The sequence below is a fragment of the Suricata suricatta genome, chromosome 1 (genome assembly GCF_006229205.1).
Source record: "Suricata suricatta isolate VVHF042 chromosome 1, meerkat_22Aug2017_6uvM2_HiC, whole genome shotgun sequence".
NCBI classification, from domain to species: domain Eukaryota; kingdom Metazoa; phylum Chordata; class Mammalia; order Carnivora; family Herpestidae; genus Suricata; species Suricata suricatta.
The window spans coordinates 151470290-151496706 of NC_043700.1; the positions used below are offsets into that span (position 1 = coordinate 151470290).

The 26417-nt window shown below is 36.2% G+C and overlaps 1 protein-coding gene across 11 annotated transcripts in view; it reads right to left on the reverse strand.

The window, feature by feature from the left end:
• The window catches only part of EXOC1 (exocyst complex component 1), a 60242-nt gene extending 38081 nt beyond the window's left edge, over window positions 1–22161 (reverse strand). For 4 of the 11 annotated variants that reach the window (XM_029945674.1, XM_029945672.1, XM_029945663.1 and 1 more), the window contains exons 1-9: window positions 22034–22161; window positions 17723–17856; window positions 11762–11892; window positions 8808–8967; window positions 5944–5964; window positions 4240–4427; window positions 2017–2244; window positions 1690–1822; window positions 515–624 (exon numbers count right to left, since the gene is read on the reverse strand). In XM_029945674.1, the coding sequence (XP_029801534.1) occupies window positions 515–624; window positions 1690–1822; window positions 2017–2244; window positions 4240–4427; window positions 5944–5964; window positions 8808–8967; window positions 11762–11892; window positions 17723–17846 (1095 nt within the window). In that variant the 5' untranslated portion in view covers window positions 17847–17856; window positions 22034–22161. Of the gene's footprint in view, window positions 1–514; window positions 625–1689; window positions 1823–2016; window positions 2245–4239; window positions 4428–5943; window positions 5965–8807; window positions 8968–11761; window positions 11893–17722; window positions 17857–21869; window positions 22007–22033 lie in introns of those variants that run through there. The other 7 variants (XM_029945675.1, XM_029945673.1, XM_029945661.1 and 4 more) reach the window with 5 other exon arrangements.
• Between the last annotated feature and the right edge of the window lie 4256 nt (window positions 22162–26417).

Consider the following 26417-nt stretch of genomic DNA (forward strand, 5'->3'; position numbering starts at 1 on the left):
ACCTCCTTTTTCATATAAAAGTATATACAAAGAGTTTATATAAAATTAAATCAAATGGAATTTGCAACTGAGCTATAGTCATTTTCCTCATATACATAAATACATAAGGCCAATGAAACATTTAAAACACTGAATCAAGTCCTGGTTCTCACCTCAAAATATTGAAAAATAAAATAGGCCACACAGTAAATATATAACAAGTTTGGACTTATTTTTATAAATAACAACATTTAAATGTACACGTAACAAGTAAGCATAGTTATTTGATTTCTAGAATCAGAAAGTTTCAGATGAAGGAACTAGACTGTTTACTTAAGGAGGCAGTTGAGGCCCAATGTGCTTCTATGAGCAAATACTTTAAAGTCTTATTTAAAAATCTTAAGATCAAAAAAAAGTGCAAGAGAATATACTGGATCCCAACTAAACACATTACATTTTTGTGGAAATTTAAGTTTAAGGTAATATATTAAAAAGTTACAGAAATACGCCAGTCTTAATAATGAAATAAAATTACCTGTTGAACAAAAACATTGTTGAGGTGACTGGCCAGTCTCCGGGCAAAATGCTCTCGCAAATCACTGAAACGCTGCTGTTGCTGTTTGACTGCCAGGAGCATGTCATGGCCTGAAAACAGAATATTTCTTGACTGATTTAAAGGGTAAAAAGATTTCTCTGATCTTCAATGAATACATTTTTTTAAAATGTTTTATTAATTTTTGATACAGGAGAGACAGAGCATGAGAGGGGAAGGGTCAGAGAGAGAAGGAGACACAGAACTGGAAGCAGGCTCCAGGCTCTGAGCTAGCCGCCAGCACAGAGCCCGACGCGGGGCTCGAACCCACGAACGTGAGATCTGACCTGAGCTGAAGTCGGAGGCCTAACTGACTGAGCCACCCAGGCGCCCCCAATGAATACATTTTTAAAAATTTTCTTTTAAAAAATTATTTTAGAGTGAGAGAGAGAAACCACACAAGCGTGAGCTGTGGAGAAGGGCAGAGGGAAAGAGAGAATCTTAGGTAGGCTCCATGAGCTCGACATGGGGCCCGATCTCCTGACCCTGGAATCATGACATGAGCTGAAACAGTGGGATGCTCAACTGACTGAGCCCCAGGTACTCCATCAATCAATACATTTATAATAGTATCTGTATTTCAGTTTTGAAGAACCCTAAGTTTTATTGGTTTATTTGTATGCTTTATAAAAGAAACGTAAGCAAGAGAAAAAAATAATGTAACACAGTGGTTCTCCAAGCATCATTGGAGAACTGTTAGAAATGTGGAATCTAGGGGTTTGGCTGAGACTTACTGAATCTGGAGGTGAGGACTGGCAAGGTGTATTTTAATAAGCCCTCTCCATGATTCTGAGTCAAAGTAAAGTTTTGGAGCCACTAGTTGGGCAAAATCTCATATTCTCTGGTCTAATCAAAGTATTTTCTTTGTGCTAGGTTCTGTAGACAGTACTAAAGAAAAATCATGGTGTTAACTAGAGTCATTGATAGAGGAACTGAAATGAAAAAGTTCTTAGTACCAATAGAAACATGTTTGGAAATAAGTGAGGCTTGTTTGAGGAGCTAATACTAAAGTCACCCTAAACCACTTGCCCTATGTATTTCTTGCCAAAACTTTATACCAAGTTACAGGCTTAGTCTCAGATTCTTGGTCAGATTTTATTACATCTAGTGAACATTACCTGGTCGAAGAGCTACGTTCATGCACTGGAGAAGGGCATCTGCGGCATTGGTGCAGGCCTCAATGCCTCTGGAAGAAGCAAGATCTCCTTCCTGAAGGGCCTTTATGTGACCTTTGGCCAAGTCCATGTGGTTCTGGAACATATATAAGTGTACCATCTGCACATGTAGTTTTGGGAAATGTGTAGGTAAGATGCTACTCAATCCTATCCTAAGGTCTTTGGAATTATTTTAAATCTTACTCTCATAAGGAAATTAGAAAATGTTTACAAATGGGTTTTATATATTATCATTAGATTTTGGTGGTAGCAATCTACAAACATACTTACCACAAGAAACTCTATTTCAGACAGGAGTTTTACATTATTAGTGTTACTAAGATGAATTAGGTGGTTGCTTTCAGAGATCTGATCCATTTGTTCTTTTACGCTTTGGAGCATTTCCTCATAACTGCTCAGTTTCAATTCAATCTGATCTACCTCCTTTAGAGCCTCGTCCAGCAACTTCATCAGGATGTTCACTTGCTTTTCAGAGGCCATGATTGATTGGATGTTAGCCTACAAAGTGAAAAACAAAAGTAACTCTTCCTAGTATTTGAATGTATAAGAGAAGTGTTAAGATGAAATATGGCTAAATCCCTTTGGCATCCGAATAACACAGATTGGTAAACATCAATGCATTTATTTTAGTTTATTGCTTTATGTTCATGTTCTACCTTTTACACAGTATTTCAAGAGGATACACTTGCCTCTATATCAAAGTTAGGGACCATGCCTCAGTATTTTATGTTACCCCAGATCGCACAAGTAGGGTTCTGCCTCACAATGTATCATCGGTGTTGATATATTCCTAGTTTTGACACTTCTTCCAATTCCACCACCTAATTTTCTATACTTCTTAACATTTTTGTAAAATGCTAAAAAAAAGCCTAATCACCTGTGTAATACCTTAGTCAAGAGGGTAGCAGTGGTATACAGAACTAATTTATAACTGTAGTACAATTAATACTTAAAGGATGTGGAAGAGCCATGACGATAAGACCACATGACCAGACTATATATCCATAAGATAGTTCCTTCTATCGTCTTTTCTCTTTCATTTGCAACTACTGTATGTTTTCTTTCCCAGGCAAAGCAGTAACAAACCACCATTCCCTTATCATTGTTTTCTAAGTGATTCTGACTAATTGATTCTAAATTTCCTGAAATATGGAATCTGTCAAATCCAAAATTAAATTGGAAAGCAATATGACAACTTGGAACATATATGCAATACTAATTAGAAAAGAAAACAAACCACTAAGCCACATTAAGAAGGCAGGTTAACATGGTATGAGGAAAAAACTTAGACAAGGAATGAAAAGAATTTAATTCCACAGTTGATGCTGTAATTCCACACATATTATTTTATATGCTACTCATAATAACTCAACTGTAAGTACAGCCCAACTGTAAGAGCAGCGTACACAGTCACTGGATATATCTTTTACGTAGCAGACCTGGGGCTTGAGCCTGTCCAGGGCAATTTCCACTTTAACATCTTGAAGATTCTTTTAGGCTTTGCTTCCAGTGAGTTTTATAAACTTGTGAACTTGGACTATTTGTGTAATCTAATAAATTCTATGCCTTTAATGTATAAAATGTCCAAATTCTTTAAGCCTTTAAAATATTCCACCTTCTCTGTGGGCTTTTCTTAAATGCTTACTTTGTGTACACAAAACAAAGAGTACCACATGGTCTTTCTGTTATATTTTTCTCACATTAGCAGTGTTATTTTTAGTTATATCTTTTAGTGCCTTACTTTCTAAAGATGTGCATTTAGTATATTGACTCAGAAACCATGCAAACAAATTAAAAAGAGCTATCCCAAAACATTTTAGCCAGAGGAGCCAAACATCCTTTTTCCCTGGCTCTCTCGTTTTTGCTACACTTATTCTGCTCCTTTTGGATAAATGAAATGATTTATTTCATTTTTCTATTTCTTTCTTTCTTTCTTTTTTTAATGTTTATTTATTTTGAGAGAGACAGAGTGTGAGTGGTGGCAGACACAGAATCTGAAACAGGCTCCATCCAGGCTCCGAGTCATCAGTACAGAGCCCGATGTGGGGCTTGAACTCGTGAACTGTGAGATCAGGACCTGAGCTGAAGTCCGATGTTTAACTGACTGAGCCACCCAGGTGCCCTTAATTTTTATATTTCTAATTTATACCTATTTTTTTTTCAAACCACAAAAATGCTACTCTTTTGCACTGAACTGTTCTGCAGCGTTTCAGAGACTAGTTGGTTTTGGGTTGGCTACTTTTTATTTCCATCACTTCATGTCAAGAACCTCCCCAAATCCTTCAGCCAACTGCCTTCACTGGCCTCACTAGGAATGTTTCTGTCTTTTGAACTAGAACAGTGAAAGACATGGCATCTGGTAGTGTGCTTATAGAGAAATATGGTAATAATCACATTATAAAGGCTTAAGTACTAAGGCAGTAAAATTTGAATATCCTCAGTCTTCTCAATCCACTACACATCACTCACTCACAGATTACAAAAAAGTCTTACCCCATCTAGCACCTGTAGCTCTCTGGACAACCTTTCTGCAAAGGCCTCAGCATTAGAGATTGCACATTCACAGCCTTCCATCATTATTTCAATATCCTGCTCTTCTCTTGCATTTAACTCTTGGTAAACATCTACTACTTCTTCATCACCTCCTGTCACACTCTGATTTTCTCCACTTGGGACAGATTCTTAAAAAGGGTAAAAATAAAAAGTTAAGTAGTAAAAAAGTAGGAAGGATAATAACATGGTACTTATAGTCAGTTATAAGTACAGGTCACATTTAGTGGCTGAAAAATAGGAAAGAAGGATTTAGAATATTAAAAAACCCTCTTATTTTTATGGAAGACTGCATGTGTTAATATAATGTTTACTGTAACAATTATTATAACAAATACAAAGCATGCAGTCTAATCCACTCACTTTTAAGTGTTAAAAAGGCTTTAGTACAATTTCCCAAATTATAATTAAACTAAAAAAATAAATACAACACCAGACACAAAACATGTGGAAGCAAGCCTAATCTTTTTTCCTGAGGTAGCTGTTGCACTAATAAAACAATGATTATGAATTTAGGAGACATAAAAAATAATTTGCTCCCCCTTTTTTTCCCCGGGTAACATCTTTCTTCTGTTCTTTTTGTCCTTGTTGTGTTTTGTTCTGTTTTTCAAATAACTTTTAGTTGAAAAGAAAAATGCATTCACAATTTGTTTTGGTTATTAAAAATATTAACTGAATTTTTCATTTCTTTGTTTAAAAAAATTTTACATGCATTGATAAAATTTCTGAAGATCAGGTATAGAAGATTTCTCAACAAGTCTATAGGAACAAGAGCAAGAATAACATGGCTATTTGAAATTACAAAAATATAAATGGTTTTCATGCTTGTTAACGAAAGACTAAAAGGTCAAATGTGAGGTGTCTTCTAGATAAAGATTTCAGTTCAATTTTTGAGAAAATATAGTTAGCTTGTGGGATTTTATATAAAGCCTGAGGTTAGGAGAGGCAAAGTGAAAAAAAATTTTTTTGCTCCCTAAATAAAACTCTAAAGTTACTGATTTTCATAAACTTACCGGGACACGACTTAAATCACAACGTCTGGACACTTTAAATATTCATTATGTTATATGAATATGAATATTTATATTCAGCATGACTTGGCATATGTTAATTTGTTCTAGGAAAACACCAACCAATTTAGTAATAAATGATTTACTCTTAAGAAAAATAATTAGGCAGACTTAGATAATGTCCCAGAAAAAAAAAAAAAAGGAGGGGAATAAAACTTTTGGTACAGGCAATTCCAGATTATAGTATGTAAGTTCTTTAGACAGGAACACAGCTCCTTGTCCTCTGAACAAGTCCTTTTTAGTTCACTGTGGAAATGCTAAATTGTCATATCTGACAGTTTATTAGCCACTAGGGGGCAGGGACTGCCCAAATCATTCTATACAGCTCCTTATACGCAGATTATTTAAAATAAACAAATATTTTAAGTGATCATAACAGCTTCAGAAGTATTTTCTCTTCCATGAAACAGTCCTTTAGAAGTCAATAATGAATCCTATCATTAATTTTATTACTATTTGGATTTTGTGGTAATAAGCTTGTCCCTATGCACAATTTCATAAAATATGCAACCAACAGTACATAACAATGGCAAGTAATAAAAATATATGGAATAGAATAAGAAAAGGTGTTACGCACCTTCTGTAACTTTAGGCAGTTCTGGAGAGTAAAAAGGTATGAAAAAAGCAGAGGAAAGTAAGCAAAGAATATTAGCTGGGTAGAAAAGTATACAGGTTTAAAAATTTTAAATACTACCCGTATTTCATTTGAACTTCTGGTACCTTAAAGTTTAAAAGACAACGTCCAAATCAACTACAAAGTGGAAGACCAGTAGACGCTAAATTTCCAGAGTTGATTCTTTCATTCTTTTTCTAACAATGACTAAAAATACATTTATCTATTTTCTCTTTTTTTAAAGAAATATCACTGACTGGTCCTTGGAGAAAACTGGGAAATAGATCATTTCCTGGGAATTATTTTTAGGTCAGCTGTGACTCATGCATTTAGTCCAGTTATTTTCACTCAAGGCCCAAAAACTTTACCCAGACATTCCCTCACAATAGATTAGTCATAAAACACTGTTAGAAAAGACAAGATTGAAACAATTAAAAAAAAAACATGAGGTATCAGATCAAACTGGTTTTTAAGGATTCAAAGTCAAAGATTTTTTTTTTAATCTGGTTATAAGAATGAAAAAGAAAAAGCCAAACAAAAACTTGACCCTACTTCAACTGCTAACAAAATCCTCCTTTAAAAACCTGCTGACAAGCCCTACTTACTAGCATAAACATTCAATTATCACCAATAAAAAGCCACTTAAGTTGTCACTGCTAGCATTCACAATGAAATCATAGTTTGGTGATTATTTATCTCTTAAAAGTAGATGGTGATAATTCCTTATTTGTTTTCTAACATCATCCAGAGCTTAGACATGGTTATTATTTTTTAAAATAGGAATCAATGGCTATGGTTTTAAAATTCATTAGAATATTAAATAAAACAAGTTTGCAGACATTAATAAATGATCTTTTCTGAACTCCACTAAACCAAAGCGACAGTTATTGAGTTACAGGAAATAATTTTCAAAATGAGATTCTTAAGGATCTTCACAGTATTCTTAAAATTGATCGAAATTAGGGGTAACTTTTATAAACATGAAAATGTCTACATTGTTTTAGGCCCTAAAAAATAAAATGCTTTTATTTTTAAAGCTAGACACTTGGTTCTAAAAAAAAGCAATGTTCTTCTAATTATAGTAATGTTTCTTAATAAGGGAAACCAGGAAGCATATATATATTTTCCCATACTGTTGCCTCAATGAAATGTATTGGTTTAAAATACATTGTAGGCAATGAATAACTTCTGGAGATTAACAATACTTAAAAACAAAATAGCAATCATTCCCTCATCAAATTTTTCAACCCTGAAATGGTAAATAAATAAATAAGTAAATAAATAAAAGCTACTCAAAACAAATTAAAACACTATTCAAGGCATGAAAAATTACCATCAATTTCTTGAAGGTCATTCCCTCAACATGTTCAACTGCCAAGACACTGGGGTCTAATGCTGGTGAGCCGGCAGCCCCGTGGGCTCCTACACAAGGGCCCCACTGGTGGGCGAAGCACAGGGCCTGGCAGATGTGACTCGCCTCTGCCAGTTTTGAGCATCAAACCTGAAACCAATAACGGGCTTACTAATTACTAAGTGTTGGGAAAGAATACAGTACTGTATTTGAGGGGAAATATCCACAGCCAAACAGAAGAGGAAAAAGTAAAACAGAATAGGGAAAGGACAGAGGCAAGTGGCTAAGTAAATGAACAGTTTGAAGCATCTGAAACTGCTGTTTTTATAGGTCAAAATGGTTGAATATTGGCTACTTCAGATGTTTCAACCAAATAGAATGAAGGTCCTATTTGAAAATGCTAATATATAGCTTAGGAGATAACTAAATATTCTTTCTAATATATATTATGCAGGACAAATCTTTTTTTATTAATAAAGAGGAGCAACAACTCTTTCACCTGCATACTAGCTGTTATTTCAACTGCTTTCTTTGAGATAAAAGAATACAACACAAATTGTATACCATATCTTACAATATTTATGTCTTTATGAAAGAAATTTTAACAGAATAAAATCTTATTGTACACTTTCAATAATAACAGAGTTTTTGTCTTATAACACAAAAAAATCCGTAGGAACATCCCTGAAGATACACTGATCAAAAATATCCTGCTTAACTTCATGTCTAGAGATTTTATCCTGATAGTATACTATAGCTACTATTTATTGAGTACTTACTATATACCTCACATTGTGCTCATCATGTTCATAAGTTAAGACACTCAGTCCTCACAACAACCGTATGGGGTGGATACAATTTTTATCTCTATTTCTGAGATAAGGAAAATTGAAACAGAATAACCCAATGTCACATAGCTGGTAAGTGACAAAGCCAGGATTTGAGCCCAAGCAATCTGATTCAAGTTGTGTTCTTGACCACTATGCCTGCACTCTGCACAAGAGCTGTAAGGATGTTCATTTCAAAGCTGTTTAAAATAAGTGAAAATTTGGAAAATTTAAAATAAATGATTAAATTATGGCATATCCATAAAATCGAATACTATGGCACCACTAAAAATAATATATTTCATAATATGAAAAATGGTCATTATAAGGAAAATCTTCATTATAAGATAAAGTACATTAGAAAACAATGTGAATTTCCTTATTTTAAAAAAGTGTTTAAATATGCATAGAAAAAACATTGGAAGGCTAACAAAACACTAACAGCAGTTATCTCTGAGGATTAAGTGATTTTTAGTTAATGTATCAATTTCTATAATGAATAAGTATTACTTATGCAATAAGAAAAATTATTTTTCATTTCCTTTGCAATATAAGGTAAATCAGTGTTCTAATCATTTTGAGTAATGTCAAATTATATGTACACTTGTAGGTACACTTCATTTTACATATACTATTTTACTTAACTTTACCTTCCAGGAGCTGTGAGCTAACATTGACAAAATCAATTTTCTTCCGGAGATACCGCTGATTCAATTTCCAAATGCATGAAATAAATGCATTCTTTTCAGCAGTGCTGCTGGCAACCCATTTATATATTTTTTCAAAATGTAAATCAAATTCAGGATTTTCCTGAAATAAAAAATATACAAAATTGTTTTTGATTGTATCCCTTTTTCATTATAAAACTGACATTTCAATAAAATGAAAAGATGAGCTCTTCTTAAAGAAAAATCACCATTAAAAATCAGCTAGGTGACTTACAGAGAATGGTTCAGAGAATTCAATTTATAGGAAAAATTTGTTCTACTCCCAAAAGAAGTTAGATAAAAAAAACAAGACAGTGTTTGGGTAATTTCCTTCCTATGCCCCTGAAGTTTATGAATGGAATTTTAGGGTGGTAAGAGCTCTGTGTCCCAGCTTCCTAGTCTATAAGGTGACAATGATCTCTAGTTTTGAGGTGGACCTAATTTTTCTTTTTAAGTTGCCTATGGGGTTTTAGAGTTATACCTATCCTTTGATAATGCACTATTATTTATAACTGTGATTTGACACTAACTCTTTAGTAAAGAACATATCTTCTAATTACATGTGAGAAAAAATACAATCTACATCCAGTGTGGTTTCCAAGAACAAATGAAGTGAAAAGCAGGGACTGATTCAGTTTTCAATTTTGAAAACAAAGAATGATTAGAGATGCCTCAAAAATGAAAAATGCTAGTTAGCCTGGAAATTCTTTCAAGTGACAAAGCTCAACTCTTGAGAGAGAAGTGCATCATGCTCTCACTGTTTCCTAAGCCACATTGCAGCAATAACTTCGTACCAGCCCGCTATTTCTCCCTTGAATGTTGACTCACTTGACTGCCATATAAAAAATGAAAACATATGGCTGTATGCTTTTCTTCACATCTAAGGAATTAAAACATTGATTCAAATGTTCTTAATGTTCTATGGAAGGAAAAATAATAATTGACTATAACAATATAGTCAATTAATTCAAAGTGTTATTTAGGGGAGGAGAAAATGTAAATAAACGCCTTAAAGGTAAGCGAATTTATATCAGTTTGTGAAAAATTGGAATGATTTAGGTATCAGGACCTACTTGGTACAAAAACAGCATTATGATAGCGTGCAACTACTAATTAGCTCAATAAGCAGAATTGGAGCATCAAAAGATAAAAAATTGGCATTTATAAAGAAGCAGTAATTGCATTATTACTTATAAAAAAAATCTAAGAGTACTGGCAACTAATCCAAAACTTGATGGGAAATGATCTCTTCCCTGGGAATATTTCCCATACTGCCATAAGAGAAGCTGAGTGCTCCAGCGGCAACACTCACACAAATCAATGTGTGACACTAAATGGCTAATGTTAGGCTATGTATAAAAAATTTATGTTTTATATCCATATATAGTGTACACACGCCAAGGCGCCTACATAAAATGAAAAAAAAATCCATTAAGAAAGCCAGCAATGAGGCGTCAGCTGTGAGAAAGCATTCAAATAAGCATCAACAGTGTTAGTGAATTATGCAAGTCAATGGGGTTATAAAGTGCAAAACTATTGAAGGAAAAAGCCTCTTTAATAAAGACGCATTTCTAAAAAGCCCTTACAGTATTTTCTTTTAAACAGAAACCTACCAAAAAAGTCTTTACTCTTGATCTTTTCCCATGGTAACAGAATTTATTAAATACTTTATTGAAGTGTTTTGGGTGCCCCTTAGGGATAAAGCAATGGCCCACTGTGTCTAAAATACTTATAGAAAGGCATTCTCTACAGATGTCAGAAATCTGAATTCTGAATTGCATACTTTAGATATATGAAGCTCTCCTGAAGTTGTGTTTGCTACATCTAAAAAGTATTTTGCACCTGACTCAACTGTTTGTCATTTTGTCAGGCTTTTAGTTCCCCATAAGTTTATACTGGGGTAAGTCTGACAAAGTCAGACTTTTATTTTATTGGATTGCTCTACAGAGGTAGCTTTTACTTCTCTGCACCTTTTAAATAAATGTGTGAGACTGGAAGGGTTAAACCAAAGGGCAAGTGAAATTACATTAATATAAGCTTTGCTATCAGCTCGTCACAAGTGGATGTGATACAAAATATTCCCCAACGCCCTGGAGGTGCCTTTCCTGCAGAGGAAGATGAGGGGCAAGGTTAGAGGGGCTGAGAAGGAAGGAACACCTAAGTTAACCAGAGGAGCTCTGCTTGGTTTCTTAGAAAAAAGGGAACTGCTGTGAAAAGCCTTGACTTGTCAGATATAAATGTGGTCTTTTCACGTGACTACTATTACGTTATTCAACTTTCCTAAAGTTTGAGTGTGGCTTAAGTGAGAAGTGTAATATTTACATTCTTATAGCTTATTCTTTAAGTTCCTTAAAATAAGGAACTTATTGCCTCCTTTACTTGAGTCACAAATATGAAACCATGGTCTCAAAAGGCCTGCCTGGTTGCCTTCGATGATTTTACATTAATTGAAGACTAACTAAGGAAGACTCACTTTGGTTATAGTATTACACATCATTTTGAATTAATTTTTACTGAAACAATGAAGGTTTATAAAAAAGCCACTCACATGACACTTTAAAAAGTATACTTATATATGGATTTTATGCTAAATATACCTAATCTAAATACAGAAATATATAGTTATTTTGCTCTGGTTTATATAACTTGTACACAAACATAACTGTAGCTCAAAATAAAGTAAAAACAATGAAACAAACATGCATACATTTTTCTTTTAGTTGCTTGAGACTGAGGAAATGGAAGATTTAATAAAATACTTTAGACTAATTCTGGCTTAGTTGGTGGAGCAGAGGGTCACAAAACAAGAAGTGTAGGTCATCTTAGAAGACATAATATTATGCTTTAAAATGAAAGACACTTTCTGAACACAGGTCAAAGAACTAAAAAAGACATACTTTAATAGCATCCTTGGCATCTACAACAGCAAGGTCTCGAAGGGCCCAAGCAATCTGCCTTTTGTAGAAATCTCCTTTGTCGGATTTCTTGACTTTGACCATCTTCACCTGCACGGGGCGTTCTGTTGTCACTGTTGAGTAAAACATACTTTTACTAGAAATACTCACTTACTTATTCTTTATCTGTTCATCTACTCATTGCAAATATAGTTGTCAGGTGTCTGTACGTGATACTAAACCAGTATTATGTATTATGTTAAACTAGTTAGTAGTATTTCCTAACACATAGCTATGACTGAGGAATGCCCAAAGTATCAAAGGAAACATCTAAATCAGACAACAGGGTCAGACAGAGGCAGACTCCTTAAGAAGTAAAGCTTCAGACCAGTTTTGAAGGAATAGTATGAGGTAGATAAAAAGAGTACTAGGGGTGCCTGGGTGGCTCATTTAAGTGTCCAACTCTCGATTGTGGCTCAGGTCATGATCTCACCGTCTGTGAGTTCGAGCCCCACATCGGGCTCCATGCTGACAGTTCTGAGCCTGCTTAGGATTCTCTCTCTCTCTGCCCCTCCTGAACCTATGTGCTCACTCTCTCTCTCTCTCTCTCTCTCAGAATAAATAAATAAACTTTTCAAAGAAAAAAGCTCTAAAGAATGACTGCCATACATAAAGCCAAAGGGGCTTGAAAGAGCATAACACCATTTTAGAGAATAATGATAGGTAGTTCAGTATGGATTGTACACATAATAAACTGGATGGAAATGAAGTTACCAAAAAAGATGAAAGTTCAGATCACAAAGGACCTTTACCTGAGGTTGTAGAGGTGCTCTTAAGAGGATTTTAATTAGTGAAATGGCATGCCCTAACATGTTTCTAAAAATTACTCTGGCAGCAGAATAGTGGATGGATTGGAGTGAATACATTAAAAAAAATTTAGATGAAGTGGTTAAATCTCTAAAGAATGTAAATTACTAAAACTGACTTAATAGAAAATTTAGAAAGATCTATAACCACTAAAGAAAGTGAAGTGAAACATCTCTTCCCAAAAACCTAGTCTAAAACAGTTTTACTGGTATCTTTTGCCAAGCTTTCTCAGGAAACATTCCAAGTGCACATAACTGTTTGTACCAAAAAAAAAAAAAAAAAAAAAAAAAAAAAGAGGAACACTCCCAACTTACTTTAGGACTTGGTTGCAAGGCCAAAGACAGTGTGTAAAAGAAAGTTACAGGACCATGTCACTAATGAACATGGATGAAAAATCATTTTACTACAAATATACAAATAACTACAAATACTACATTGGCAAACTTAATCCAAGGGCATATACAAAAGATAATATTTCATTTCACCAATTCTGAAATGTACATTTTCCCCCACATTTTAACATCTCTGAAATCAGAATATGTCTTAACAATCAAAGTAATATTGCAGCATTTTTTAGTGGTGTATAAAATAATAATATATGCTATAATAGATGGCATATGGTACATCATGACTGAGTTAGGTTATTCCAAGAACTCAATTTATTATTTGAAAAGCCAAGTACAATTACTCACCACACTAACAAATTAAGGAAGGAAATCTCAATGATTTGAAAAAGGATTTGATAAAACTGAACATCCATTCATGATAAAAAATAAAAAAAAATAATAAGAAGTCAGGAATAGAAGAAAGGAATCTCCTTAGCTCTGTAAAGGATAGCTACAAAAAAAAACCCCTACAGCAATTATCATACATGATAACCCCTTTGGGATCAACACTGTACTGATTGTCCTAACCAGCAGACTAAAGCAACAACAATAAATTAAAATATAAAGACTATAAAGGAAGAAAATATCACTACTTACAAAGAGTCTATGGACAAATTATTAGAATTAATAAGGAAGTTTAACAAGATTGATAGATATAGAAATCCATATAAAGAACCAACTGTATTTCTGGCTGCTAACAATAAATGATTTTTAAAATGTATTCATGTTCAATAAAATTAAAAGCTTCTGCTCTGCAAAAGACAACATCAAGAGAATTAGAAGACAAGCCACAGACTCCAAGAAAATATTTGCCAAAGACATATCTGATAAAGGAATGTTATCCAAAATATACAAAGGACTCTTAAAACTCAACAAGAAAATAAAAAACCAGATTAAAAAATGGCCAAAGGCCTTAACAAGACACTTCCCCAAAGAAGATATACAGATAACAAATAAGCATATGAAAAGATACTCAACATCGTATTTTATCAAGGCAATGCAATTTAAAACAGTGTGGTATCATTATAGACCTATTAGTGTGGCCAAATTCCAGAACCTGATGACACCAAATGCTGAAAAAAATATGGAGCAACAACTCAAACACTGCTGGTGGGACTGCAAAAAAAATACAGCCACTTTCGTAGAGAGTTTGCTGGTTTCTTACAAAACTAAACATACTCTTACCATATGATCTAGCAATCACACTCCCTGGTATTTACCAAAGGAGTTGAAAACTTATGCCCATGCAAAAATCCACACATGGGTGTTTATAGTAGTTTTATTCATAACTGTCAAACTGACCATCAAGATATCCTTCAGTAGGTGAGTAGATAAATAAACTGGCATATCCAGGCATGGAATATTATTCAGTGCTAAAGAGAAATGAGTTATCACGTCATGAAAAGACATGGAGGAAACATAAATGCATCCTTCTGAGTGAAAGAAGCCAATCTGAGCAGACTACATACTATATGATTCCACCTATATGACATTCTGGAAAAGGCAAAGCCATGCAAACAGTAAAAAGAAGAGCGGCTGAAAAGGGTAGGGGCTGGGGGAGAGCTGACCAGGCAGAACAGGATTTTTAGGGCAGTGAAAGTATCCTGTGAATTACACTGGTGGATACATGTCATTATACATTTGTCCAAACCCATACAATGTACAACACTAAGAGTGAACTCTAAGGGAAACTATGGTCTTTGAGTGATAACAATGTGTCAAGGTAGATTCATTCTTGGTAACGAATTATTGCCAATGTTACCAGTGGTATTGGTAAAGGGGGAAGCCAAACTTATGTGGGGGCAGTAGGATACATGGCAAGTGTGTATATCTCCTTCCTCAATTTTCCTGTAAATCAAAAACGGCTCTAAAAAATTAAAGTCTTAAGAATGTATTAATGCTGGGGTGCCTAAGTGGCTCAGTCAGTTAAGAGTCTGACTCTTGATTTTGGCTCAGGTCATGACCTGATGGTTTCTAAGACTGAGCCAGAGCTGGAGCTGAGACATTGGAGCCTGCTTGGGATTCTCTCACCCTCTACCTTTTCCCTGCTCATGTGTACATGTTCTCTCTCTCTCTCTCTCAACATAAACTTTAAAAAATATATTAATGCTATTAAGTTATTATTTATGATAGTATCAAAAAATCTAGAAATAAATACAATATAGGTGCAAAACATTTAAAACTATATAACTTATTGAAAGCCTTTAAAACTCTAAAAATTGTTGAAAGACATTAAGAAGATCTAGATAAATGGAGAACTGCACCATGTCCATTGACAAGATGACTCAATATTATGAAAATGCAAGTTCTTTTCAAACTGAACTACATATTCAAAACAATTCCAATTAAAAATCCCAACAAAACCTGGAACTTGCCAACTTGATTCTAAAATTTAGGTGGAAAAATAAAGAACCAAAACAAGACAAAATAAAAACCAGATATAAGAGAGAACCCAGAAATAGGCAAATTCACATTCATCACTACAAACGTGGATACAGGTAAATTGAAAACTAAAACATGAGGGGCAAAATTATAAAAAATTTTAGAACATAGTGTAGGAAAATACTTTTATAATTCTAGGGAAGTATATGTAGATATTTTAATCTTTTTTAATGTTTTATTTATTTTTGAGAGAGAGAGGAAGCGACAGTATGAGCAGGGGAGGGTCAGAGAGAGAGGGAGACACATAATCCAAAGACAGGCTCCAGGCTCTGAGCTAGCTGTCAGCACAGAGCCCGACACAGGGCTCGAACTCACGAACCATGAGATCATAACCTGAGTCGAAGTCAGACGTTTAACTGACTGAGCCACCCAGGTGCCCCTATATTTTTATATATCTTTGAGGGGCGCCTGGGTGGCTGTCAGTTAAGCAATCAACTTAGGCTCGGGTCATGATCTCACAGTTTCTGGGTTTGAGCCCCATATTGGACTCTGCTGTCAACTCAGCCTGGAGCCTGTTTCGGATTCTGTGTCTCTCTTTCTCTCTACCCCTCCCCTGCTCATGCTCGCTCTCTCTCTCTCTCAAAAATAAATAAACTTAAAAAAATTTTTTTTAAAAAGCAGAAGCCATAAAGGATCATATTGATTAATTTGATTTTATTAAAATTAGAAATTTCATTAAAAGGCATCAAAGAAAGCTAATACACAAGGCAGAAACTGGGATGCATATAACCACCATAGAATTAGTAAATATATAGAACTTGCACAAATTAGTAAAAGGACAACCAACACAAGAGAGAAATGCACAAAAGGCAAATTTCTAAGACAAGGGAACTAACTGGCCAATAAACTCATGAAAATATTTCATTCATCAATTTCATTATTAACAGGGAAATGAACTTTCAAACCACAATGAGAGACTTCTGATACTATTTCTACCAGGTTGGAATCAATTAAGTCTGTCAAAGCCAAGTTTTGACTAGGATGTGGAGAAAGAAAACAAAATACACACCGCTTGTTGGGTTGAAAGCCAGCATACTTCTGAAAATAATTTGGTAATAGAGTATTGTTGAACATTCACATACTATAATCCAACAATTTCCCATTTAGGGATCTACCCTAGAAAATTCTTGCCTGATACACTAACAGACAAGGACAAACATGCTTATAGAAGGGATGTCTAAACAGTAAAACCTGAAAACAAACCTAATGTTCATCCTAAGTACTGTCATAGAGAACATTCCATAGGAGTCAAAATGAAAGAATTATGGTTATATGAAAGAACAGAAGTAAAAGTAATGAACATGAATATAATGTAGAGTAGAAAAAGTCACAAAAGAATATATGCACTATGATTCAATTCATGCAAATTTCAAAGACACACAAAACTATACAATAGGTTATCGGAGATTACAAACATATATAGTATAATGATTAAAAAAAAAAAAGCAAGGAAAGACTAAACCAAAATTCAGGATACTAGTTACCTCTTAATAAGTGAGGAAAGGGAATGGGATTAGAAAAGAGCACAGGGGCACCTGGGTGGCTCAGTCAATTAAGGGTTGGACTCTTGGATTCAGCTCAGGTCACAATCTCACAGTTTCATGGGTTTGAGCCCCACTTCGGGCTCTGCACTGATAGTGTTGAACCTGCTTGGGATTTTCTCTCTCCCTCTCTCTGCCCCTCTCCAGCTCATGTGCACTCTATCTCTGTCTCAAAAAAACCCAAAAAAACTTTTTTTTAATGTCCATTTTTTTAATGGACACTTCAAAGGTAATGGTAATATTCTTCTAATACCGGATGGTGAGCACACAAGTGTGCAGTATATGGTTAGTCTTCACACCTTATATATATGATATAGATTTTTTTGGTAACTACTCAATATTTAATGAAAGACAATCTTTTTTAAAATTTATTTATTTATTTTGAGAGAGAGAGAGAGAGAGACAGGAAGGGAGGGGCAGTGATGGACAGAGAGAGAGGGAGAGAGAGAATCCCAAGCAGGCTTGGCTCTGTCAGTGCAGAGCCCAACTCACAGCTAGATCTCACGAACTGTGAAACCATGACCTGGGCCGAAATCAAGAGTTGGATGCTTAACTGACTAACCCACCCAGGTGCCCCTTAATTAAAGAAAACTTAAGAAATTTGTTGGTCCAACAGTTTTTCCAATTATAGAGACAATGAGAATTTTTAAAACAAGGAGGAAAAGTCCCCTAGGGAATAAAACAATAAAAGATTGCCAAACAGGAGTTCTTTCTTACTAAATACCCACCTGTGGCACACAAAAAACAGTTCTTTTTCTTTTTTCCTGCTTTGCAGACATTGACAATACTCAGCAGACGTTCATCATTTGGTGTAAAAATATCTCTTTGTAACGCATGCTTGATTGCTGTCATTTTTAGTCAGCTGAAAAAATGAAGAGTATAGCTATTAAGCGTATTCTCAAAATCATTCTGTCCTTTATTGTTCCATTTGTAATTTTAAGAAACGATCTTATTTATAACTATAAGCATAGGAAGAATGATTTAATATATCAACATACCTATATGATAAAAACAAAAAGCCATATGTTTGGAAAGGAAGTTAAAGAACCAGTGTTATCAAACTCCAAAATCTTTAGAAGCACTTACCAACCAAATACGATACAAAAAAAATTTTTAAGAAAAAAACCCATGCTCAATTTTTAAATATAAATTTTCTATATAAAGATCTCTTATAACTCAACAATAGAAAAACAACCCAATTAAAAACTGAGCAAAGGATCTCAATAGACATTACTCCAAAGAAAATACACAGATAGCCAATAAGCAAATGAAAAGATGCTCAACATCATTAACCACTACGTAGATGCAAACCAAAACCAAATGTGATATTTACCTACCACTTTATACCCACCAAAATGGCTAAAATTAAAAAGCCAAGTGTCAGTAAAGATGTGGAGGAAAAGGAACTCTTTCATATATTGTTGGTGATTGTAAAATGGTGCAGCCACCTTGGAAAACAGTTTGGCAGCACCTCAAAAAGTTAAATATGAAATTACCATATGACCCAACAATTCCACTCCTAGGTATATACTCAAGAGAACTGAAAATATACATCCACACAAAAACTTGTACATGAATGTCCATAGGAGCATGATTCACAGCAGCCAAAACATAGAAACAACTCAAAATATCCATCAACTAATGAACTGATACAACAAATAGCTATACAGTGGAATATTATATGACCATAAAAAAGAAATAAAATACTGATACATCCTACAACATTGATGAAACTTGAAAATATTATGCTAAGTGAAAGAAGCCCGTTAAAAGACCACATATTTTAGGATTCTGTTTAAATGAAATATCCAGAGTAGACAGATCCATAAAGACAGAATGATTTGTGGTTGCTAGGGGTAGGAGCAAGGAGAAATGGGGAGTGACTGTTAATGAGAAAGGAGTTTCCTTAAGGGGATGAAAACTCCTTGAATTAGATAGTAGTGATGGTCGTGTAACCTTGAGAATATACTAAAAACAACTGAATTATATGCTTGAGCAGGGTGAATTTTATGGCATATGAATTCTATCTCAATAAAGCTATTATAAAGAAATGAATTTCCACTTACCTCCTTTTTCTCATTTAATTTAATGTATTTTTTCAAACATCAGCTTATGTTAAAAATTTTTTAAACGTATTTTCAACTTTATTTTTAAATAGATGTATTTGTGTATATATTACCATTTCCAATGCAACTGTGTAGTATTTCATACAGGTAAGCTTGCTTAGGAAGTTAACTTCTAACACACTTTCTATGGGAAAGTGAAGAAATTATGAGTTTTAAATAAATGACACAGAATGAATTTTTATAATATAACATTTTTGGAAACTAGGTTATCTCCTATATTTTATTCAATCTGTGAAACTTCGATCTATGCTCCAACTCAGAAAACTGCTTTTCTCACAAAAAAATCACATCTTCCCACTTGCATCCCCTTTTCACCTCATCTTAACCTCTAGTCTTCTGACCTACCTCTCCTTCCTGTTCTCATCATCTACCTGGCCTCTCCAAGCTTAATTTTTTCCCCCATGTAGCCTGGAGGCAGTATTCACCCACACTATCTCCTTCAATTATCTTTCTCTGTTTGTGGACTAGTTCACCATGTTTTATCGATTTCCATGAACTGTACTTTTCTCCACTTTTCATGGGCTACCATATTCCACTCAAGAAGGCCATATGTCCATGTTCACTGCATTCATTACGAGTATCTAAATCCAGTCAAAGCTAGACTTCCACTGTTGCTCAGCAATCCTTTAACACTTCCTTTGAACACTCCCTCCTACTCCCCATCAGTGTGCTACAAATCTTTATTTACCTTCTTCAATTCCCAACTCTAGTGTCAGCCTCCACCCTCTCTGCAAATGATGTCACCATCTACCCTGCAGAGGATACAGAAGTCAAGAAGTACAATTCTCCCCAACTGTTTTCTTCTCCATCTTGTTACATCTTCATCCATCCTAACTACCACTTAATATGTCCTAGGGCCTAGACTCTGCATTAAAAGCTCTACTATACCAGATGTCCAAGATACACTGCATAATGGCCACTTTACATTTCTGTCTCTGGGCTTTGTTCATGCAATTTCCTTTTCCGGGAATTCTTTTCCCCCTAAACACTCCAACTCATTCTTCCAAGATCCTGCTAAAATGCCACCTCTTCTGTGTAGTAGTCATACACAGACAAAAGAATAATTCCTTTTATATTACTCACACACTTCCCCTCTGCTCGGCTAATACAGCACTTACAAACCATAATTTCCAGTTAGTTGAATTGTCTCCCACATTAAAGGTAGCTCTTTGTAGGAAAAAAAAATCATATCTTAATCATCTTTGTATTCCTGGAGCTTGGCAAAGACAGAACAGGTATTTCAAAATTAAGCAAAATGACAGTGCCAAATAACATGCCAACTCTAGTTTCCCTAAGATTTTCCCTTTCCAACTCTCACATCTGTAAGAAAATGTCCAGGTTCAAAATCTCTCAGATTTGATTCTCCTCCACTATCTGTGGCCACATTCTGCTGATTTCTCATCTATGTATAATTTATCCTTCTTTTCTGTTCCTACAGCTAACACAAATTCAGTTTCACATCAACCACATCCATCTAACACTTCTGTATTTGGTTATCTCTTTGCAAGCTTCCACATTCCCCCAAACGCTTGATAAACAAATAATATTAAATATTAAAACACAGCTTTCCTCACAACATGCCGCTCGCTGCTCGACATTTTCCTAAGGTTTCCAAATACAAATCTTCCACTCCAAGCCCTCTGCTCAGTGCCGTTTTTAAATCTTTCCTTAGGTGCTTGTCCATGCAGGGAATATCATCTATCCAAACCCTAATTACACTAAATGGTTTATATGAAATTGATTCAATAAAGATCTTAATTCAAATTGATCTTTCCTCTCAACTGCGAGGTACTTCTGTATTTACTAAACAATCAGGCACTTGCAGTCCAATTGGTTCATGAGATCATAACCTTGTAGAGCTCAAGAACTCTCTTGAAAGAGAGAGAGAAAGAGGTGCTCCAGAATAGTTCTGCGTTCTTTCTTAGGTAGTCAGCAAGTATACATAACCTGAAGTGAATAGTAAAAACTGGTCAAATGAGTGACTAATAGTGGCCAACGTTTACCACACCATCGCTCTTTGGACAAAATCAACAACTGAGTGTATGGTTAAGTGTAAAGAAATAGAAGACTGGTTGGTTATACCTCATAAAGGAGTTAAGCATAATGAAAAGCATTATGGCACCCGTATTCATTCAGCAAATACTGATGTGCCATGCACTACTCTAGGTTAGAAGTGAATATGACAAACATGTTCACGAAGACAAGAACAGCTGTGTCTCTGGGGCATTTTCAAACTAAAGGTCGAATCTTCAGACTACTTTTGTGTAACTCAGTGAATAAATCACTAGAGCTCCTCTAAAACGATTTTCCGGGTTTCAGAATCCACCGCTGACCACGTTCCAGAAGCAGTTTGCCACTGCTTACTCGGTTGGTTCTTGTTTCCTTAAACTCAGTTGTACCATTACACTGCGTGCCAAAGAGTTTGTCAACGTGAGTGCCCGCGTGGATTGGGGCCCGTAAGCTAGCGAGACAACGCATCAAACGGAGGCATTGTCATCCAGAAGAGAAAACTGCAGAGACTGGGGGATGCGCTTTAAAGATTTAGAAAAAAACATGTGTATGTGGACAAAGAAGACACTGTCACGCCCTCCTCTCCCGGTCCATGCCAAAAGGCAAACGATCAGGGCCGTTCTGCACAAATGAAATCTGGTTCTTACTGATGAAATCAGGAGGGGATGTGTGAGGGTTGCGGTTAGCCCGCAGGGCAGCAAGGAGTTGGTGGAGGCTCCTAGCGGGCTTTGCGCCTTACCCAGACACGCGGGGAAAGGGAGGCCAGACAAGAGTGAGAGGGATCCGACCCCGGACGCGGAGCCAACAGCGGAGCTGAAACGCTGCCTCAGACTGTGGCACCCGCCTGTTTGCTAGTCTCTCCGCGCTGCCGGAACTACTGAGCAGCCGCGGCCCAAGGCTTACCACAAGGCCGGACTGAGCCCGACTGTGCCGAGGCGGGTCCTCCAAGACGGAGACAGGACAGGGCCCCGACCGCCACAGCTACTAGGACGAGCCCGTCAATTTAGCTGTGAACTGGAAGCCGCGGTTCCGCTTCCACTTCCCATTTCCGGGCACGTGACAAACCACGCCGGAAGTCGACCCCGTAGAAAAGGAAGGAGAGGCCGTGATGGGCGTGGCGAGGCGGGGCAAAGTCTTGCTGGAGAGACGCGTCTAGGACAGGCAGGGGTGGGGTCTCTCGCTCGGAGACTGACCTGACACTTTGGAATTTGGTGTTGAGTGACATTACTTTCTTTTTAGAAGAGTTATTCAGGTATTTCCCGCCATTTCATTTAAGAGATCTGATTAAGTGTTTTCTTTTTTGTATATATAAAGCTGTTAACTCTAGATCCTTTCTATTTAAAGCATGGAAAGTGTAAATGAATTAAATCAGAATTTTTGAGGGGCGAGACCCAGATTTCAATACTTTCTTTTTAAAATTTTTCTTTTTTTCTCTCTTTTTTTAGTACTTAAAATTAAAAAAAAATTTTTTTTTAACCTTTGTGTATCATTGAGAGACAGAGAGAGACACAGCATGATCCTGGGAGGGGCAGAGAGAGGGAGAGACGCAGAATCCGAAGCAGGCTCCAGGCTCTGAGCTGTCAGCACAGAGCCCGACGTGGGACTCGAGCTCACAAACCGTGAGATCATGACCTTAGCCAAAGTCGGATGCCCAACTGACTGAGCCACCCAGGTGCCCCCTTTTTTTTAGTACTTTAAATACCTTCTTAATAGGGTCCAGAACCATTGATGTAGCAACCTTAATAGTCAAAGTGTAGTCGTCAGACCACCTGCTTGGGCTTCAGCTGAGGGCTTTTTAGATACTGCAGCCTCTTTGGCTCACTTCAAATCTTTTGAATCCGAATCTGCATCTTAACAAAATTACACCTTTGCACATGTAAGTTTGAGGAACACAGATAATGCGAAGGTTGCTGGTTGCAAGGCTGGTAATTCATATTCTATATTCCTGGCACCCATTTTATGCCAGGCACCTTGACACAGGTGCAGAAGTGATTCAGACAGGAATCCTACCCTGAAGAGGTTCAGTTTGGTAGGTACAAATAATGTATAATATAAAACACAAAATAAGTGACCAAAGAAATGTACAGGTTATATAAGTGTGCCGAGAATTCAATTGTGTAATTTCTTTGATCTTGCTCAACACAGTCCTTTGCATGCGTTCCATAGGAACCCATTCATACCTACATTCATCTATTTGACAAACTGCGCCACCTCTATGCCAGGCACTGTGTCAGGTGCTGGATATCCAAAGACAGGGATCCCATTCAGAAGAAGGCACACTTTCATTGGGGAAGCAGAATTAAATGCAAGAATAAAGTGCAGTTTGGTGAGGTAAATCCCACAACAAAGGTAGAAAAAAGAGACTACCATGAAACCGCAAATGAAGGAGTGATTCACTCTGTTAAATATGGATTCACTGAGAAAGAACAAGTAAGGTGCAAAGAATCTTTTGGTGTATATCTGAATATATAATTTGGTGGGGAAAAAATCAAAGTTAGTAATGACCTATTCACTACTGAGATTAATATGCTCAAGTTAATGCTACTTGGAATGCTTTTCAATTTCATTGAATGATTTTCCTTCTAAGAGCAGGATCTGTTTCTAGTCCTATCTTTATTTTTTTAATAAAAATTAATTTAAATTTATTTTAAAATTGAAAAAATAATGTTTAATTAGTTAATTAATTTACTTAGAGAGGTAGAACAAAGGAGCAGACAGAAAGGGAGAGAGAAAATCCTAAGCAGGCTGCGTGCTGTAAGCACAGAGCCTGAGGTGGGAATTGAACTTATGAACCATGAGATCATGGCCTGAGTTGAAATCAAGAGTCAGACATTTAACCAACTGAACCACCCAGACACCCCAGTCCTATCTTTTAAAAGATTCTTTGGGCCCTTTGTGCTCAGTGCTCAGAACTCTGACTATGGCTACTATTTATGTGAAAATCACATGTGCTAGTTGCCCTGCAATATATGCTTGTTTTGTTTTTTTGTTTTTACCTGTATGTTTATGGCCCTCTTCAAAGTTGGGAAGTGAAATGCATTTCAGAAGTCTGGACTTCTTCCCTAAACTCCAGATTTATGTATACTGCCTCCCCAATATTTCTACTTGCATATCTGTCAGGCATCTCAAATTTATGGGTCCAAAAATTAAATTCTCCTCTCTCCCCTCTTGAAGTTCCCCCAAGTAGAAGCTGAAACAAAGGCTTGTTTATAGTAGTTTATTTGGGGCTTTGACCCCAGGGAACAAGAATAAGAGAAGATGAGGGGGAAATAAAGCAAGGAAGAGGGAGAGGCAATATAATGGTGTGTTATTTAATTGGCCATCACCATGCTTGAATGTTTTGATCTCTTAGGATCTTCTGAGAATTTTCATGTAATGAGTCTCAAAACTGTCCACTGAAGGCAAGAATGGAGCCCAAAGTGACCCAGTAATAGTGAGAGTTTCAAGTTCACTGTATTTCTTGCTGTGTATTCTGGTGAAAATATCCCTCTCCTAACCCCTAGAAGACTAATTATTATTATCTAGCAAACCCTAAATTTGAGAGTCCAGAACCATAAATCTGTGAGTCACTGATAAAATGGACCAATTCTGTTCCAATTCCTGGGTTTCTGGAGCCATATCTTTAGCTGTTAGGGATACTCTTTATTGGTTGGTTTTAAGCATTTATGGCATCTTGTAGGACAATACCTTAATCCCAAACAGAACATTAACTGGCTTGTAGCAAACCATTCCACCATTTTTATGAGCCTAGCTTCATCAGTGTGATGAGGAGTATTGTAGTATCAGTGGATTCCATGGTCATGTGTATTTGTCACTTTGTGGTTTTTTGTATTCTGGGTTTTATTTTATTTTTATTTTTGGCTGTGAAATGGATTCCTTAGTTGAGATAATGTTCACCAGGAATGTTTTAATAATTCTGGTGATTGTGGAACGTTGGAGAGTCACTGCAAACAAGACAGAAGAATCTAGACATCTGTAAAGATTTGTATTTCAGTCCACTTCTCCCCCTATAGAAAGCAAACAAGGAAGAATGCTCCCCAAAGCTTTGGTAGCTGGGAAGATTCCCCTTCACTTCTGTTCCTTAGATCCATCCCTGAGTGGAGCTGTAGTGCAACAGCAGACCAAGTTTGCCTACTTACCAACATAATACCCCAACCCATCTGTGAACCAAGTTTGGTTTTTTAATTCCATGTTAGGTAGTCATAGGGAACTCCCAAAAGGCCATAGGCATGAGTTGATGGACAGATGTCAGTGCTATAGAAGTAAGTGCCAGGAGTCTGAGTTACCCTGTTATGAAGGTTACTTGTGTCTCTCGGTTCTGCTCAGGCTCAAACCTATACCATTTCCATATTTCATAGATTGTTGCTGTACCCATGTGCTTGTGACTTGGTATCTTTGATGCTATTCAGTTCATGATAAATAGCTCTAGTTTTCTCGGTGACTAGTTCTCTGCCTTATAAGGCATGGCCTTGCAGAGCATGAGGGACCTATACTGCAACTCTCTTGTTGGGGGCTTTACAGAAACTTCACCCAGTGTTTTCCTCTATCATAGATCCCTATAGCACCATTAGATCTACTCAAACAAATGACCTGAGCATTTGATAACTTGTATAACAGTCCTTGTGGGAGCACATCCAAGCAATGGGTACTTAAGTTTTTCAACAAATTCATTCTAACATCCTTACATCTAAGAAACCTATTTTAGTGGTGGTTCATTAGTCTCATGTGATAAAGTCATTCTGACATCCCTGTTTCTCTGTCTTCTGATTCCTTTCTCAATACTCATTCAAAATTGTTCTAATATCTCATAAGAGCAGTCTATGAAAAACCCACAGCTAATATAATCCTCAATGGGGAAAAACTGAGAGCATTCCCCCTGAGATCAGGAACACGACAGGGGTGCCCACTCTCACCACTGTTGTTCAACATAATGCTGGAAATTCTGGCATCAGCAATCAGACAACAAAAAGAAATAAGAGGCATCAGAATTGGCAAGGAAGAAGTCAAACTTTCCCTTTTTGCAGATGACATGATACTTTACATGGAAAACCCAATGGACTCCACCAGAAGCCTTCTAGAACTGATCAATGAATTCAGTAAAGTTGCAGGGTACAAAATCAGTGTACAGAAATCAGTTGCATTCCTATACACCAAAAATGAAGCAGCCGAAAGAGAAATTAAGAAACTGATCCCATTCACGATTGCACGAAAAACCATCAAATACCTAGGAATAAACCTAACCAAGGATGTAAAAGACCTATATGATGAACACTATAGAAAACTTCTG